Consider the following 17,925-nt stretch of genomic DNA (forward strand, 5'->3'; position numbering starts at 1 on the left):
CATTGTATCATGTGTGCAAGATACAATCCATCAAAAAGCCAACAATACTTCAACCTTAAACGGAATGACGTTAATCCCAAGGTAATGTACAAACACAAAGTGGCAAGTATCGTCAAATGTACAACACTACCAAGAGCTGCTGAAATGATCAACACATGCCAAGACACCACTACCGAACTTGTTATCATCCACGTAGGATCCAACGATCTGGATAATACAAAAACTCGACCCAACAGCGTGGACATATGTGTGAATCAAACAAGAAAGGTGATTGAATCGACAAGGAAGTCTTTTCCAAACGCAAACATCGCGTTATCACAAGTCTTACCGAGAGGAATGCATATGAACTCCAGACTCAATATGAACATAGCATCATACAATGATGCCATTGAAAGGTCATGTTTGGACGGCAACAAGCTGACATACATTAGGCACAGGCTTCTGTCGGAAGATCGGTCGCTTTACAAACCGGATGGAATTCACATCAAACCTGACACAGGCGTTAGCTTGATGGTTGCGGATGTAAAGCGCACACTACGGCATCAACACCAGGGCAGGAACCAAGCAGCACAGTACGTTGCACAACGCCAGCCGCCGCGTACCTGGCAAGAACCACAAAGGAAACACATGCAGCCGGACCAACGTCCCCCGCCAGGACCTATGCAGTCCCAGAGGACCCCGCCACCACCGTTCACATGGAGCCCAGCACACCCACCACCGTTCCCGTGGAGCCCAGCAGACCCACCACCGTTCCCATGGAGCCCAGCAAACCCACCACCCCCGCAGTGGAGCCACCAGACAAGGCCGGCGCGGGACGGGGCACGAGACAAACGTCAAACTGTGGAGACGCTGATGGACATGTTAAAGGACTTCCTGAAACATTGAATTGGTGACTAACGTCGTATGGATATCGAACAGTATCACTCAAGTATTCACTCGGGTGACAAAGTTCAGTTTTATTATTCAATCTAATGATTTAGCCTTGTTTAGTATGTAAATGTACATTACCACGTAAGGAAAGCCTACTTGTGATATAGCTCTTTTATTTGTACTTATATGTTAACTTGTATAGTCTTACTCTGCGCACATGTAGCAAAGCTCGATACCTCTGATTTCCCCCACTCACCGGTCTTGATCAGAGAATGTCAATTCCAAACGTAGCGCTCAAGTTCTGCTCTTGGAACGTTCAAGGTGGCCTTCGCAGAAAATGTCACGATGAAGAGTTTGTGTCTAGCTTAGAAGAACATGATTTTGTTTGCCTTCAAGAGACTTGGCTTAAGCCAGGTGAAAAATGTAGAATAGAATCCTTTAATTATTTTAGAAATGATAGAGACCGAAAAAAGACCGCCAAAAGGAATTCAGGCGGGGTAGTTATAATGTTTAGAAACAAATTTATGAAAGGCCTTACAAAACTTCCATCAAGACATCCAGATTTTCTCTGGTGTAAGTTAGACAGGGCATTCTTTGGCCTAGAGCAGGATCTGTTTGTCGGATGTGTGTATTTCTCACCGGAAAATTCATCGTCCCCAGAAACGAAAAATAATTCCCTCTTTGATATCCTACAAGAAGACATATGTAATTTCTCCAATCAGGGAAATATATTACTGCTTGGTGATTTAAACGCCAGAACAGCGTCCCTGCAGGAGACAGTAATTCAAGACGATTGTCTGAACCACGATTTCATAGATATAAAAGAAGACATGCCTCACAGGTCGAGCTTTGACAAAGGGATGAATAGATATGGTAATAACCTAATTGATCTTTGTTCAGCAGCCAACATGATTATCCTAAATGGCCGAGTTCCAGGAGACCTATCCGGTAAATTTACCTGCCACAAGTACAATGGTTCTAGCGTGGTTGATTACTTCATTGTTAGTTCGGAAATTCTGCCCAAAGTCTAATATTTGAAAGTGAATGATCTATCTGTGTTTTCAGACCATTGTTTGCTTACTTGCTCAATCTCAACAAATTATTCCCCGTACATCAAACAAGTTCATATCCCAACACATCCTCTGCCGACCAAGTACATCTGGGATGATGACTCAAAAGCAAAATTCTCAGAAGCGCTCCATAATCCATCAACATTAAATGACATAAAAAAGTTTATGGATAAATCATTCTGCAGCGTGGACAGTGCAGTAAAAGAAATTACCGGCATTATCACACATGTGGCCGACAAATCCCTGCGAAAAATCACCTTCAGGAACAAAAGAAAAAAGATATGGAAACCATGGTACACCCCATCATGCGCCTCTCTAAAACGCAAAATCAATAACTTAGCTTCTCAGTTCTCAAAATGTCCATGGAGACTCGATATTCGCCAAGCTGCAATCTAAAAATTTACAAAAAGAAAATCAAAACAGAGAAGCGACTTTTCAACGAAAGGAAATGGCACAAGCTAAGCAAGCTCAGTAAGGAAAATCCACAAAAGTTCTGGAGGGAGTTGAAGCTACAAAAGCAGGATGAAAGTGATAAACAGGACATGGACCATAACATTAGCCCCGAAGAGTGGAGAACTCACTTCAAAAATGTAAATGACCTCGTTGAAAGTAACGAATCTGATAAAGATTTTCATCAACATGTTTCCCAGGTGAATCCTGAACTTTTAATGACGACAAACAAAAACACTGATACACATTCTGTAAATAACAAACCCACAGACAATATTACAGACAACATTATCCACAATCTAGAGAAACTAACAGAAAAACCTCTGGACTCCGACATTTCAGCAGAGGAAATTATAAAGGGGCTGGGTAAATTGAAATGTAGCAAAGCATGTGGAACAAATTCTGTCTTAAATGAAATGTTGAAATATAGCAATACACAACTTTTACAACCATTGCGAAAACTCTTTAATATAGTTCTTAACTCTGGAAATTTCCCACAACAATGGAGCCAGAGCATTCTCGCACCAATACATAAGAGTGGCAATGTATCGAACCCGTCAAACTATAGAGGAATTGCCATTTCTAGCTGTGTAGGCAAATTATTCACACTAATACTGAGCAACCGTTTACAGCCACTTCTAGAAAACAACAATATTTTGTCCCCCTTTCAGTCTGAATTTCGAAAGGACTTCTGGACTAGAGATAACATCTTTGTGCTGAAAACTCTTATAGATAAACAGCTATCTGTACCCGGAGGAAAATTATACACATGTTTTGTGGACTTCAGAAAAGCCTTTGATTCTGTGTGGAGAAATGGTTTATTCTACAAAGTCTTATCCTCAGGTATCGGTGGAAATTTCTTCAAAATTCTACAATCAATGTACAGTAATATAGAATATTGTGTGAAGACATCCCATGGTCTCTCAGATTACTTCAAATCATCTTGTGGTGTACGTCAAGGTTGCAATTTGAGCCCACTCCTTTTTAATCTATTTGTAAATGACCTTCCAGCTACATTTACATCACCATTATGCGACCCTATAACCTTAAAAGATACTCCCATAAGTAGTCTCCTCTGGGCAGATGACCTTGTGCTCGTTTCACAATCAGAAGCAGGTCTGAAACAATGTCTAGAAAGACTAGATACATTTTCTTCCACTTGGAAACTATCTATTAATAGAGGAAAAACCAAAGTAATGATATTTTCCAAAACTGGGCGAGCTAGTAACAATAAACGCTCTTCCTTTCAATCACAAGGACAAACTATAAACTTCTCAAACTGTTACACATACTTAGGAGTAGACATCACACCATCAGGATCATTCCATCGTGCCAATAGACAACTTAGAGTTAAAGCACTGCGGGCCTCTTTTAAACTTAAATCATTGCTGGCATCAAATTTTAATCCGTCAATTTCTCTCGCTCTAGATTTATTCAATAGTCTCGTCAAGCCGATTTTGCTCTATTGCGGGGAAATACTGGGAACAAACGCTAAAGGAAAAGAGCTCATCTTCAAAGGAATAAAGGAATATCCGAATGAAAATATTAGAGAACAAATATATAACATCCTTTCCCCGATACTGGGAACAGATGTGAATACTAGCATACTAAGGGCTACCCGTGTTGGAAAGAAAACTGATATATCAAACTATCCGTCCTGTTCTTGTTCGATTTAGGAAATATACTGATAAGCTGAATGTTGTATATCAATCAAACGTATTGAGAAATCAAAATGTAGCATTAGAACAGCCTGCTGTTTCTTATGAGATTCCCGATTTAGAACATGTATTGATTAACTACTGTAAGATATTGCTTCGTGTTCCTAGAAGTTCTGTTAATGCTGCTGTAATAGGAGAGTTAGGTATGTTTCCACTGTATATAGATACTCAAACACGACTGATTAAATATTGGCTAAGATTACATAGTATGTCTAACGAAAGAATTGTTAAAAAAGCATACGACACTGCTGTTATACAAGAACACGACTGGAGTACCCATGTACAAGATATACTGTCAAGACACGGTTTCCAAAATATTTGGCTAAACCCTAATGTCAACGCCAACTATTTTGGTAACGTGTTCAAGGAACGTCTGAAGGACACATTTCTTTCCAACTGGAGACAAAAGATTAGGAGTTTTAGTTAACTTGGAACATATTCGAAAATTAAGACAACCTTCGCTCTGGAGAATTATCTTTTGGCAGTTCAAAACAAATCCTTTACAAATAGCATAACAAGGCTGAGAATTGGTGCGCATTGCTTAGAAATTGAAAAGGGTCGTCACAAAAATATACCAGCCGAAAAGAGAATGTGTCCCACCTGCAAAGAAAATATTGAAGATGAATACCATTTCCTTATGATATGTCCATCTTATAATGAAGAAAGGAAAAGACTGATGATTACATGTAAGAAGGAAATAACACTACCTGGAACAAGTAGAGAAATATTTAATGTACTGAATTGACGGATTATGTCCTGACTCTGTATCTGTCTACCTAGGCCAATTCATATATAATGCTATGCAAAAGATAAGCCGTGCCATAACGTGAAATATATCACGCCATTATCTTATGTATCGAGTAATGATGTTAGGTTAGTGCACTAGACAAGTATAGATAGTCTGTATACCTGTTAATATTCCATGTTATTTGCCGTACATTGTACCTGATGCAATTGTTGTGCAATAAACTTGACTTGACTTGACATATAGTCCATTATGAATAAACGGGACTAAGTATGTGATACAGAAATAGGCAGATGCGGTACCCAATGCTACAGTCAAATTTCCCAGCCGGGCAGCCTTTACAAAAATCTCCAAAGTACAAAATATTGTCTAAGAACATAACTTGTGCATAATCATTATACATTTTAATATTTCGTCTCCACAAACAATCCGTCTGGGCCCCAGATGGGAAATGTGATCCTAGCTTAAGAAGGTTTCCATCCCGCAGTGTTGTTCATACCATACAGCTTCTTCCCACGTTTCACTCTTCTAGTCAACAGCTCTGGGAGCAAAGCAGTCTTAAAGAAATGATCGAGCTTTGGGAGGTTTCTCTGCTGCCACTCCACGTCAGCAAAAATTCGCTCACGAAAGATGTTACCTGGTCCGAAGTAAACCACAATATCGACCCATACAAGATCACAACAGTACCCTGTACTTGATCGTAATACTTATGACTCTTCTTCAGAGTGACACAACTGTCTACCTGTTTCAAGAAGAACTTACTGTCCTGACTGGCTTCTTGTACGGACATGCCCTGCTTTGAGGAAGGACACTTGACTTCCAGGCCTCCGATGGTTTGACCATCTTGACGAACCAATCCGTCCACTGAGGCACCAAGCCAAGGTCTCTCTAAGGACAAAATGAGTCCAGTCTCAACACAGTGTGCGCCAGGGTGTTCTTCTTGAATGAGGTTAACATATTCCTCTACTGCAGCAGCCTCATTACGGTTCCCATATTCAGTTGCTGCAGTAGAGAAGCTGTTGTATAGCATGGCATTTATTTTGTTGGATGGCTCCACAGTACAGGTAATGGCAGACTTAAAGTTTGATGCTGTCAGTTTTTCCTTTCTTTTTTCTTTCCAAGCAGTGCTGCTAGACTGTCCTCTTGTTTCCTCTTCTATGTTGATCTGTTCTTCTTTTGTGAGTGTTGCTGTCTTTATATAGGTGTCCATCATGTGTATAAACGATCTGGTAGAAAAGTCATAGTGATCGTTAAAAGGAAGGTCTGGTAGATGTGAGTCATGGTCACTGGGGTCTGTAGGGGCTGGCCTGGCGTCCCCACTTTCTGCCCGGCATGCATCTGAAGGTGTTAGGTTTCCACTGGCGTCCCCACTTTCTGCCCGGCATGCATCTGAAGGAGTTGGGTTTCCACTGGCGTCCCCACTTTCTGCCCGGCATGCATCTGAAGGTGTTGGGTTTCCACTGGCGTCCCCACTTTCTGCCCGGCATGCATCTGAAGGTGTTGGGTTTCCACTGGCGTCCCCACTTTCTGCCCGGCATGCATCTGAAGGTGTTGGGTTGCCACTGCATCCTTCCCCATACAGATGGAACATTGATTCTGGCTGATCAGCTTGTATTGTCCTCTTGAGAATAGCCAGAGCTGTCACGTCCACCTCCCTCTGGTGGGGTGCCCTCGGGTCGTAGTGACTAGTCTTGAGAAACTTAGTCTCCTTCCCATATCGAATCTTGCCCAATCTTATGCCAGTTATTGGCTGGGCTTCAACCTCTAAAAAAATGGCAGTGCATTAGGATGGTAGTAGCACCTTTTTTGGCAACTTCTAGCTAGCAGCTTCTGTGTTATCTATAGATCACATCTCAAGAGGAAATAGGTAAGATTTTATAACTCTTAATGATCTTTACTATATAGTAAACATCTATTGGTAATAGTTCACAAACACAACAAGATTCATAACCAATGTGTTCCTATTATATGTAATGGTGCTATACCCAGATGAGTGCTAACCTTATCATTACGAGGCACATTCCAGGTAGACGACTTTGACGTACACGACACAGGCGTAGGCTGCTCCTTCAGGTCGGTTTTGTTGAAGGCTTCGATGGCGAATAACAGGCCACCAATGTGGTTGCACTTTCCAAGTCCACCAGGGCATGTCCTGTAGTAAGAATAGAATATTCACCGTATTAGCACAAAACAGACTAATTTCTGTAGTAATCTCAACTGACAGTTTCAACAAACCATGAGCCCAACATGGAATCTGTAAAAGAAAATTTAATCAAAGTATACCCCTAAAGCAGAGAAATTATCAAATTATTTTCCATCCTGTGATTATGACTAACAAGCATTGCATAAATCAGAACAGGTGCTGGCACGAGCATTGGTTTTTGTGGTATCAACATATTTTTATTCTGAAAAAAAAGAAAAGAAATAATAGTCAGCAGATCGACTTTTCAAGGAAGAGTAGCAAGTGTAACAAAAGCCAACAGGGCTTGTAGAAATAAATTTATCAGTAGAGGTGCTGAGACAGAATATTGATATTTTGTGACTCATCATCTTCAAAATCTAGATGTGAGTTAGTTGGTCTTATTGTCAATGTCAGTAGGTAGCGGAACAAAAGCCAACCGGGCTTACACAAATAGATTTTTCAGTCACCCTGCCGGACATGAGCATGCTGCTTTGTGCACCTGGCTGTTCACAAAGGCGATGATGGGAGTGTACTTCTTTCGCTTCATGCTTGGAAGCACATTAGCCTTTACATACACTATGTTGTGCTTCTTTGCAATCATGATGCTTTTCACGTTACCCTCCTTGTAGAACTGGTAGGACCTAATTTTTTTGTAGGAGGTGTTTAACAATGTTGTGTGATTGGATTTCTTTGTTTGAATGATCAAGTAGTTATACAGAGCTGCGAAGTTAAAGTCTGGCAGTCTGGCAGTAAAAAGTTAGTAAGAGGGTGTCGACCATTTTCGCTGCCGATGCCGTTTCTAGCTCTCAGAGAACACTTGCATACACCTAGTCTGCTCCTGTGGCCACGTTGAATCAGCCTCAGTTTCCGGTGATGCAGCAACCTCAGATGATGCCACAACCTCAGATGATGGCGCAACCGCACACGGTGGTGCAACCGTACATGATGCAGGGACATGGAATGACTTTCAGTGGGGGTCATGATAGAGATCGAAGGCTGTGGTATGGTTGTGGAGGTTATGACCATTTAGTGCTCCGTTGCTAGAAATCTTTTTTTGTGGTTCAATAGGTGATTCTATTAACTTTGATTTATATAGGACATATTGGTATAAGAATGTAAGATGATAACGAGTGATTTTTTGTTGAAGAATAGGAACGGAATCGATTATGAATAATGCCTTCAGCGTTCATGATTCTCATAAATTTGGTAACATTGCACAGTTGTAAGAGATTTTGGTATTGCCAGCATGTGAAGTTTTGTCTTGTATTGTGGTGAAGTATATATATTCCATTGTATGACAGGACGAAGATGCCTTCTACACCGTCTTTAAGTTTAAGACCAACAGACTGTGTATCTCATTTCTCAACTATACTATCCGTCTATACAACACACAATTGCAGACTGCGTTATAGTTGTTGTCGTGTTATATTGTGTGTAACGATATGCTGTGTAATATCAAGTGAACGTAATTCAGAAATGCATATTTGTATGTTAAAACAAATAAAGAATTAGATTTATTTAGTTCTCGGAAAGTGATACTTGTCCTTGCTCTCGTTAATGTTTTTACAGCCTGTTTGGTTAACCATAGGTATAATTACCAAGTACCTGAATGGGTGTTACAGACTCCAGTTGACCCGGAAAAAGCAAGAGAATCGAGACATGACATATTCTTGGGTATCCTGTGAAGGAAACCCCTGGGAAGAAACCAACCCAATGATCCCTACTTTCCACGATGTCGCATTAGGGCGGCAGCATGCAAGTGCAAATGATGTTAAGTTTAGAAACCCAGACAATTCTAATATTTACAACAAGCTGGCAAAATGACAAATGATTTTAATGGATCACACTAAGAAAGATGTATGATTAAACTGGATTGAGAATCATTGGGTGGATATCTTAGCTTATATAGTTTCAATAAAAGATTCGTTTCAATAATATTTTGATACCCCAAAGGAAGATTTTTCCACATGGCAGCGGCTGTAAGCATTTTGCACAGTTCATAACGGAAAGCATCGAGCAAAGAATTATAATAGGTGCCATTGAAATATGGGAGAAAGTTCAACCACCACACCTAATTATGCCATTAACTGTAGAGCCTAATAAACCCCTTTATGTTGTGTCATGAGATTCCTTAGTTTATTCACTAAAGATGTACATTTTTCTTTGGACAAATTGGTGGATGTAAGCCTATATGTATATAAGTGTGGTGATAAGCTACGGGTTATGACCATTTGGCAATAAAAGACTAGAACCTTCCTGGGTTTTGAATGGGGCCGTTGGTTTCTGGTATGTGCTAGCTTGCCGTATGGCCGGAACTTGTCCACCTTAGTGTATAACACTCTTTGTTTGGCAGCCACAAGTCACGTCTGAAATCATGGAGCCCCATCCACCCAGTATATCGAGAATAGACATGTTGGGCAATTGGTTCAAAGTAAAGATGAGCCAGTTTTGAGTGCGTGAACAGGAGAACTATCGTCGGGCTGAAGAAGCGATTTTCTCAATGACTATGTTGCTAGTTCGGTTGGGATATTTCATCAATTTAGTGAGGTCAGTTTTGATACCGACCGAGGTGTTGATTTTCTTAGTAATGATTGTGAATTCTATTGTGGCTTCTAATTCGAACGAACTTGCAATCTTTAAATTCGTACATTTCGTCCACTGTACATTCTTGAAGAACAGCCTTTAGAACGAAGAATTTCCAAGTATCTGATCATAATGCCCGCAATACTGTCTCGGTCTCTTCCTTTTTCCCCCAACTTCCGTAACGCAAATATCATCAATGATACAGGTCTAACAAGATGCTTAAAAAAAGCTGGCCCGGGGCAGGATGTGACCAAAATAATTGGTGACCCCATATGTTTGGGAAAACAAGAAGGTAGGTATCATATGACACCTGGATGTTCAGGAGAAGTTGCTTAGAGGGCCCGGGGTAAAAGTGTGCGTCCCTGAATTGACATGAAGTTCCTTGATTATAAATAACTTACCTATAGATGTTCCCTTGGTTTGGTTATGAAACACTAAAATCTGTTTCCTGTACTTCCTGATAGACTGCAACAATACCGTTCCTTTTTCCATGTATACATTTTTGCCGGTCGTAATATAAACGTCAATTATGACACAACAAACAGCACGACTTCTGTACTTCCCTTCTACTATAAACTTAATACAAACAAAGTAAGTCATAAAAGTCTACTTAAAAGAACAGTAAAAGTCAACATCCGTAAATATCTCATGACGCTGGAGAACAGAGTATCGATAATCGTCTAAAGTTTTATGTTCGTTTTTCTTCATTTAGCATTCTTTATTCAACCAACACCAACCAATTACTGATAGCAAGGACATTATAAAGAATGTCCTTGCTGATAATAAGAGGCATCCATTAAACGGTGTTTTCCGTTACAATTAACTAAAAAAAGGCCAGGTTTGAGATTTACGATGTCCTGTTCATAAAACAAAGTCGTTGTATACATTAATTGGATGTTTAAAAAGAGAGAAATTCCATTTACCGAGTCTCGATCCCTTGAACTTGTGATCACTACGAAGCTACTTTACCACTGAGCTTCGGGGGCTCCTGTAGATAAACTGGGAATTTCGAAGATGTAAATGTATAATCTTTACACCTCACTACATTGTAATACTTTTGTTGATTTTTGTCGCTTTTTTCGACAAAATAAATTTATTCTTGTGCCATTTTGTGGCATACATGAAATATGGCCATTTTTCAGGATAGGGAAGGTCGACAGCACAATACATTCATAGCAATGCAGGCATAGACGCCACGAATTTGAGAATGGTTTGGGCATGGTTTATTAGCGGTGGCGTGCGGTGAAGAATTGCGTCATTTCTTGTCGACCCAAGACCCATTGAACCAACGTGATTTCCATCACAATAGCACCCATGGTGCCCCGGGCAAAAAATATGGAGCACTATAGGTACAATACTAGAATATATATAAGGTTGGGCGTAGTAGTCTTAAACATGGTCACGGACACGCCACTGACAAATGACGAACCTGCTCCCGGAGATTGACCAATGACAAATTGACCAATGACAGGTGAGGGACCCCGTTCTGTTGTCTGCTTGAATGATTATTATTGTTTCCTCATAACGACGTCGGACATAGTTTATTATTTCGTGATCTCTTGAACTTGGCTGTTATTCGTAACACTGCTAGCCAAAATGGCGTCGCCTTTTCCGTCTTCTGGATTCTACAACCGCAATAGTGCCAATATCCGTGACCGAAGGGGATCTGAAGCTGAAAACGTCCCACCGATAGGACGCGAGCGTCGACGCCTGAGCCACGTGAGCAGAACAGACGCTTTGAGAATAGCATCACACCAACGAAAGAAGACGTTAGCAACGTGTAACTCTACCAATGCGTCATGAACATGGGTAACACACTTGAAGGCCTCAACAAAGTTTATTCTGAGGCCAAGGACACGATGGGGCGCAGATCACGGAGCTCAAGGAGGAAGTCGTCTACCAGCGACACCGCCTAGACGACGGAATCGAGGAGGACAGCGCCTCGTCGAATCCCCCAAAACGACAGAAGAAACATTCAAGAGTTTTATCGGTGAGTTTATTTTTCTTTATCTGAAAATCCACGTATATGTGTATCATATCATCTAACTCTAGAAATACTACTATCTGTTTTCACGTTGGTGATTTAAACATGTCTGCTGCCTGGTCCATATTTAAACCATCCATATTGTCATGTATGTCAATAAACTTTTTTTAGACCTGTTACACACCTGGCTTGCCTCGACAAAAGAGACAAGAGTTCGCAACTGAAGTCATGTATAATTGAAATGCAAATGATGTCGGCAATACACATTGACATACAATTCACACTCTACTGTATTGTCTGTTTTCTCGCCGGGAGTCGGTGTGGCGCCTTCACAATATAGGAACAAGCGAGAGACAGTACAAAGGAGATTTAGGGTCAGTGTTCTTTCTGAAGTCATTTTTCTAATGATTTTTGTTTTAACATGCTACTTTTTGCCATAAGTATACCAAATGCCAAGTGTCGAAGTTTTTTTAAACAATTTATGTTACATGTACGTTAATGAAAGATCAGACATATAGTGTGTCAATGTAGAATCCTAGGAATACGATATGAAAAAGATTATTTTTATTTATTTTATTTATTGTATTATGTTATCAGACTTTATTCACCCCACAACGAGGGAATCATAACGTTCCTAATGACGGAAGTGGTATCCCAGTTTCCAGAAGAACACCAAGAGACCGTTCGTGGTGAGTTCATCTGACATAATCTTATATTTCAGAGATCTTATGTTTCAGAGACTGATTTTTTTGTGTATGGTGTATGCCCCATGTTTCTTTGCATTTTTGACAATTGAATGTGTTATCATTTCTATATCATTGTTTCTATCTGCTTGTGTGGCCTAATGCCACATGATCAGACGGAAATACCTTGACAGCCAGCCGGAAAACGTCGAGCGTTTATTCAAACAAAAGGACGGAAACCGCCTTCGGTCACGAAGAAAAAGAGGAAGTATGTTTAGTTGTATACACACACAAAAAAACTTCCAACAAAAGCCGGCATTTCCATAACTGTGTATTATGACAATGTTGCCTACTGGATTTACTACTACATGTAATTTGTTCGGACAATGTAGATTTTTAACAGATGAATGAATGTACGAAACCAGGATAACAATAATTTAAATAAATAAAACATACACATATTTAGTGCTAGTAGTAAAACTTTATATCCTGATGGATGATGGATCTTAAAATTTAAAGGAGAAATTACCATTAACATGCCACCTCCCAAATACTTGACTGAAACTGCAGCACCAGAACAAGCTTAAGTTTTAAAGTAACCAATTCTTTGGGAAAATAGTAGAAATTGGCCAAATAGAGTCAAATGTTTCAAGGGAGTCGGCTCTGACGACCACTGCGCGGAAAGCCGAATTTCCGGGTCAGAAATTGCCTTACACATTCATGGAAATTCTGCATTTCCTTCAGATTCATGGGATTTCGGACCTGTTTACGTTGCGCGTCCGGTCCTGTACGTTCCCTAGATTCTCTCGGAAATGGACCACTGCCGTGTATGGGACGTTTAAAGGACCTTACACACCCGGACATATACCCTTGAAATGACCATACACTGCAGGAAACGTCATGGAAAGCAACTTCAAGGCTACTGCCCCCCCCCCCCCCCCTCTACTGGATTTTGCCCCTTCCCAATTTTCCCCATTTCTCACGTTTTTATTAATATCGTGATAGCGCCACATTTATTCCGTCTGAAATATCACTTGTCGGTGTTTACAAATATGTCTCATTTTATTCATGTCATAACCTCCTTGATGTCATTAACCTCAAGCTCTTCGGTTGTACGGGTTACGATTGTTCGGGTAGTCCTTTGAAACGCCAGCACTAGCGTCTATTCGTTCTAGCATCTTGAATACGTCGTCATCTGCTCTCGTCTGGGCGCAGAAGTATCGTACTGAAACCTAGCCTGGCGGGGTAGCGCAGTCCGTATGATTCGTCGCTCCTATCAAAACGAACGAGGGTTGCAGTTGCTTCACAATCCAGACAGACAAGCCGTTGCAATTTCCACATTCTTTATCCGTCTAAAAATCCGGGGAAAAGTCGTAGTCAAAAGTCCGGGCTGTAGTGCTTTTGAAGGACGTCACAACGGTAGCTCCATGTCACGATGTTCTGCATTCAAGCGCCTTGCTTCAGTCTCGTCGTAGAATAATAACCATGCTTCAAATGATCCCAGGCATGGCTATTTAACACACGCTAGTCTACAAGAGACAGCAACAGTACACATCTGCACACAAATGCCAACTCCTGAAATGCCAACTGATATATTTGAAAATGGTGACATGAGCGTTGATTGGCCCTGGTTTTGAAACCACGTGCTAGAATAGATGCTATTGGCTGGGCTCTCTTTTGCAAAAAATTTGCATGGAGATAGACACAATTACCTGTGAACACCAGGTATGTTTATTGTATACATTTAGTTTTGAACAGTCTGATTACTGGTATTTCACAGTTACACAATACCTGCCAAGGAAGGTGTAAAAACATGCGGCTGTGTCTTATCGACAACGACAGCTTGGAAAATCAGTAGATTAACAATGCAAATGTTGCATTTAAGAACTAGTAAATCGTTCTATCGACTATAAAAGTATATAAACGGCGACAAAAACTGAATACGTCGCGTCAAATAAATAACATCTTCCAGAACAACATACTATGGACACTATTCACTGCAAGGTGAACATGTGTGTGTATTGTACTGTGACATATGGACCTATGTTGATAATAGTTCGTGCGTGTCGTGTGATGAAGTTAATATTTCTATCTAGCATGGTGATACGCACTGTGTACATGTGAGGTTGAGAAAAAATCTCCTATTTCGTAACAAAGAAACATCATGTTATCTAAACCTTCATCTTCGTTCTCAGCGGCTGACGTCGACGGGCTAATTCTGTCAATATTTGGCTCGGGTGGTCACCATTAAAAAAAAACACTTTACGCCGGGCGTTTTTGGCTTCTGTCTAAGAAACACCGTACCAGACAACACCATACACATCCCACCAAAGCAATGAACTGATTGTTTACAAGTATATTAACACCAGGAAAATGACAATTCTACAACAGTACATTTTAAATCAACTCGTAGATCTAGGTCTCACTGTGATGGAACTGTAGGCTTGTGGCGCATGTTATGTAAACATCAGATAAAGCCGTTTATCTAACAGCTAAGTTAAACAAGAGGGTCTGTGTGTTTTTTTTAGTAAAATACTCACATTTTGCTTTAAATGTTTTATCATTGGGCATTTGGACATCGGTTTTCGTGTTGGGAAAAAGTTATGAGATTATCTCGTATCCTAGTTAACCGCCTTTTGTATATTTCAGCTGTGGCTTTCGGGCCCGGGCGGGTTCCTGAGCGGGCGCGGGTTTCTGAGCGGACGGAGGGCTCAGCAGTGCGGGCGGGGGTTTCAGCAGGGCGGGCGGGGGTCTCTGGGCGATATAAATTAGAACGACCGTTGTTTAGATCGAGCGGCGTCCCGCGCGGTTGAAAATATTGGTACATACAAAACTCAGCCTCAATAATCATAATTCTGATATTTTTGGAGACTTTTCTTGTCGACTTAGGTGGATTTTAAAATACAATGACATTCAAGATATGGGGACGCCAATTATCCATTTCGTTCGGACGGACGATCTGTAGCTGGTAGAAACGCTTCTAATCTCTTATATGAGATGGTCTCTTTAATATACTTATGGAAATTAGATCACGTTAATTCAAGCCATTTTGTTCCGCTTTCTACCAGTAGAACATAATTGTACGTCAGTAATGTACAGACAATTATCACCTAGAACGCACGAAGGGCCGTATGTAATTACCATCCTTTTGTTATCCGTTTTCCACTACACGTCAAGTATAAGGATTCAGTAAATTCCCATGCACTTTCCAGGTCCAGGTGTGTAAGAAAAAATCTAGGACCGGACACGGCGATCCCTGAAATCCATGGACACAACCATTACACGTTGAATTTGACGGGTGTGTAAAGGCCCTGATACTCCTTGAAATTAGACTTTCCGAGCAGTGGACGCCTACATCGAACTGGATGGGGGTAGGATGCCATCTCCACCCCCCATTATCCCCAATGGTGGCAGAAATTAGACTATGAGGTGGGCACACCACTTTTTTTCCAGATGTCACATCTCAAATTGCCAGCATGACTGAATCCTTACAGAACCATGTGGATTTGCAGGCAAGGCTGTTAATGATGCAAATAACAATACAGCAATTAACTATGAAACAAGAAGCTCTGATCATCATGGTAAGCGAATTGCTGCAGAGCCAACACAGCCAACACTCAACAGCCGCACGTCCCAGAAAGAAACGTGGACCAACCCGTGAATGGGCAAGACCAGGAGAGGATGTTCAGCGAACTGGATATCAGCACCCTGAATGTCATTCGGTACCAGAGCCGCAATGCCGCGCATTATGCGGTGAATTGTTAAATGAAATATTATCTGGCCGTCAGCAGAAATGTCAGGGGAAAACGTAAAAAGGCTGAACTAGATCCAGATAGATACGCGAAATACAGGAGTATGTAGCTTACAAATACCAAGTAGACACGTCGGAGATTGAAAAACAGTGGGTCAAATGCAGGATTCGCATTGACACTCGGGGCAGACACCTCAAATCAATGAATGTTCCTCCTAGAGGGGCAGCATGTCTAAGAATGCCATGTTTCATATATTGATATAGAATACAGTCAAAATGATACATTGGACTAAACAAGTTAATTACCTTCGCCGAGAAGGTTATGCAGAGGGTAGCGTTTGTCTGTCTGTTTGTCTGTCTGTAGTGGACCAGCACAATCCAAGAATGCCTAGATGGATTGTTTTGATATTTAGTATGCTGGTAGGTTTTGATCAGACCTGAAAACGATTAGATTTTGGGCCCCCTAGCGGCTTCTTACGGTACTGCAGCGGAACTTCCTGTTTTGATATATCGTGTTCTGGACATGCTATGGAACTGATTTTTGAGTGGTACATAGATCTTTGGACAGAGAGTAAGTGCTACGGGTTTGGGCCCCCTAGCGGCTGGAACTGCATGAGCAGGTTTTGCGTCTGACTTTGAAAGGGAATAATCTTTAAGGGCTTGATGGATCCGGATGAAAATATATAAATTATCTAAAAACCGTAAGGTGTCTATTATTTCGTTGCAAAGATTTATCTCCTTTGTTAATAATTTCAAGCGTCAGGTAGAAAACATTGCACGGAAACAAAACGACTTAAATAAGTAGTGAGTACAGAAAATGGGGGGGGGGGGGCTTGAAAATGCATATTTTACATAGCAAGTGTACGAAACTTCAGTCTGTGTGTGCCTCGTTTACTCTTATATCTTATCTTGTTATATGGTTGTCTATGGTTATATAATATCAAATGTTCTTTTATTCTGTTGAATAAAGATTTAAAAATAAATGTTATCAAGAAGCCATTTCATGATGATGACAATGACGATGGCAAAATCTTTATCATTAACAGCTACCGATCATTCTTGATGGTTATAATGTAAACATTTTATATTTTCAGAGAAATGCTGTAGCCCCTATGATCAGAGAGCTGAGGAGGCTAATGGTGAACACGGCCTACGTAAGCATGTTTTCACAAGGTTAATCTCACAGACTGTTTAAAACTGATACGGTAGTAATCTTACTATTTTTCAGTACTTGATGATGATGACACAGTCAAGTCTTGATTATGATTGAATTGTTTCTGACACTGTTGCAAAATCTGGTATGAAGCATCGTGTGGCGCAATTGGTAGGGTGTTTCACTCACAACTGTGAGGTCTTGGGTTCGAAACCACCAATACGTCCTGATTGGGAAAGGCACTTGACACAATTATCCTCACTAATTACTTTAAATGAAAACCAAGCTTTGGTTAGGAATGTCCCTAGCTTTGGTTAGGAATGTCCCTCAGAGATGACCATAAACGGAGGTCCCGTGTTAAGAACCCACTGCTCTCATCGAAAAGAGTAGGGGTCCTTCCCTGTGTGAGTGGATCATAGAGAATCTGTCTACAGATATGCAGCTTGTCGTGTTCAGTACAAATCTGATGTGTAATACAACTCATGAGGTGGTTTACCAGGTATGCAATGCAAACCAAGCACTGGTTGGGAAACCTAGCTAGAGAAAACAAAACAAATTGTGGTCAAAAATCCGGTTACATTGGTTTAATACAATGTTCTTGTGTTTTTCCCTCAGTACCGGAACAGGATGGATCTCACCATGAGGGACGCTTGGAGAATTTTGGAGCGCCTGGATGATGACATGGTGAGTAAACATATCTTTATTTATCTATTTTTATTCTTTCTTAGAGATTGCA

The 17,925-nt window shown here is 40.8% G+C and overlaps 1 protein-coding gene across 1 annotated transcript; it reads right to left on the reverse strand.

The window, feature by feature from the left end:
- Positions 1-5,097: 5,097 nt before the first annotated feature.
- On the reverse strand, positions 5,098-7,582 carry LOC136448768 (uncharacterized). The gene is made up of 3 exons (XM_066448413.1): positions 7,503-7,582; positions 6,824-7,023; positions 5,098-6,617 (listed from the first exon to the last, which is right to left on the reverse strand). The coding sequence occupies exons 1-3, from the start codon at positions 7,580-7,582 to the stop codon at positions 5,386-5,388; spliced, it is 1,512 nt and encodes a 503-aa protein (XP_066304510.1). The 3' UTR covers positions 5,098-5,385.
- Between the last annotated feature and the right edge of the window lie 10,343 nt (positions 7,583-17,925).

The sequence above is a fragment of the Branchiostoma lanceolatum genome, chromosome 14, assembly GCF_035083965.1.
Source record: "Branchiostoma lanceolatum isolate klBraLanc5 chromosome 14, klBraLanc5.hap2, whole genome shotgun sequence".
NCBI lineage: Eukaryota > Metazoa > Chordata > Leptocardii > Amphioxiformes > Branchiostomatidae > Branchiostoma > Branchiostoma lanceolatum.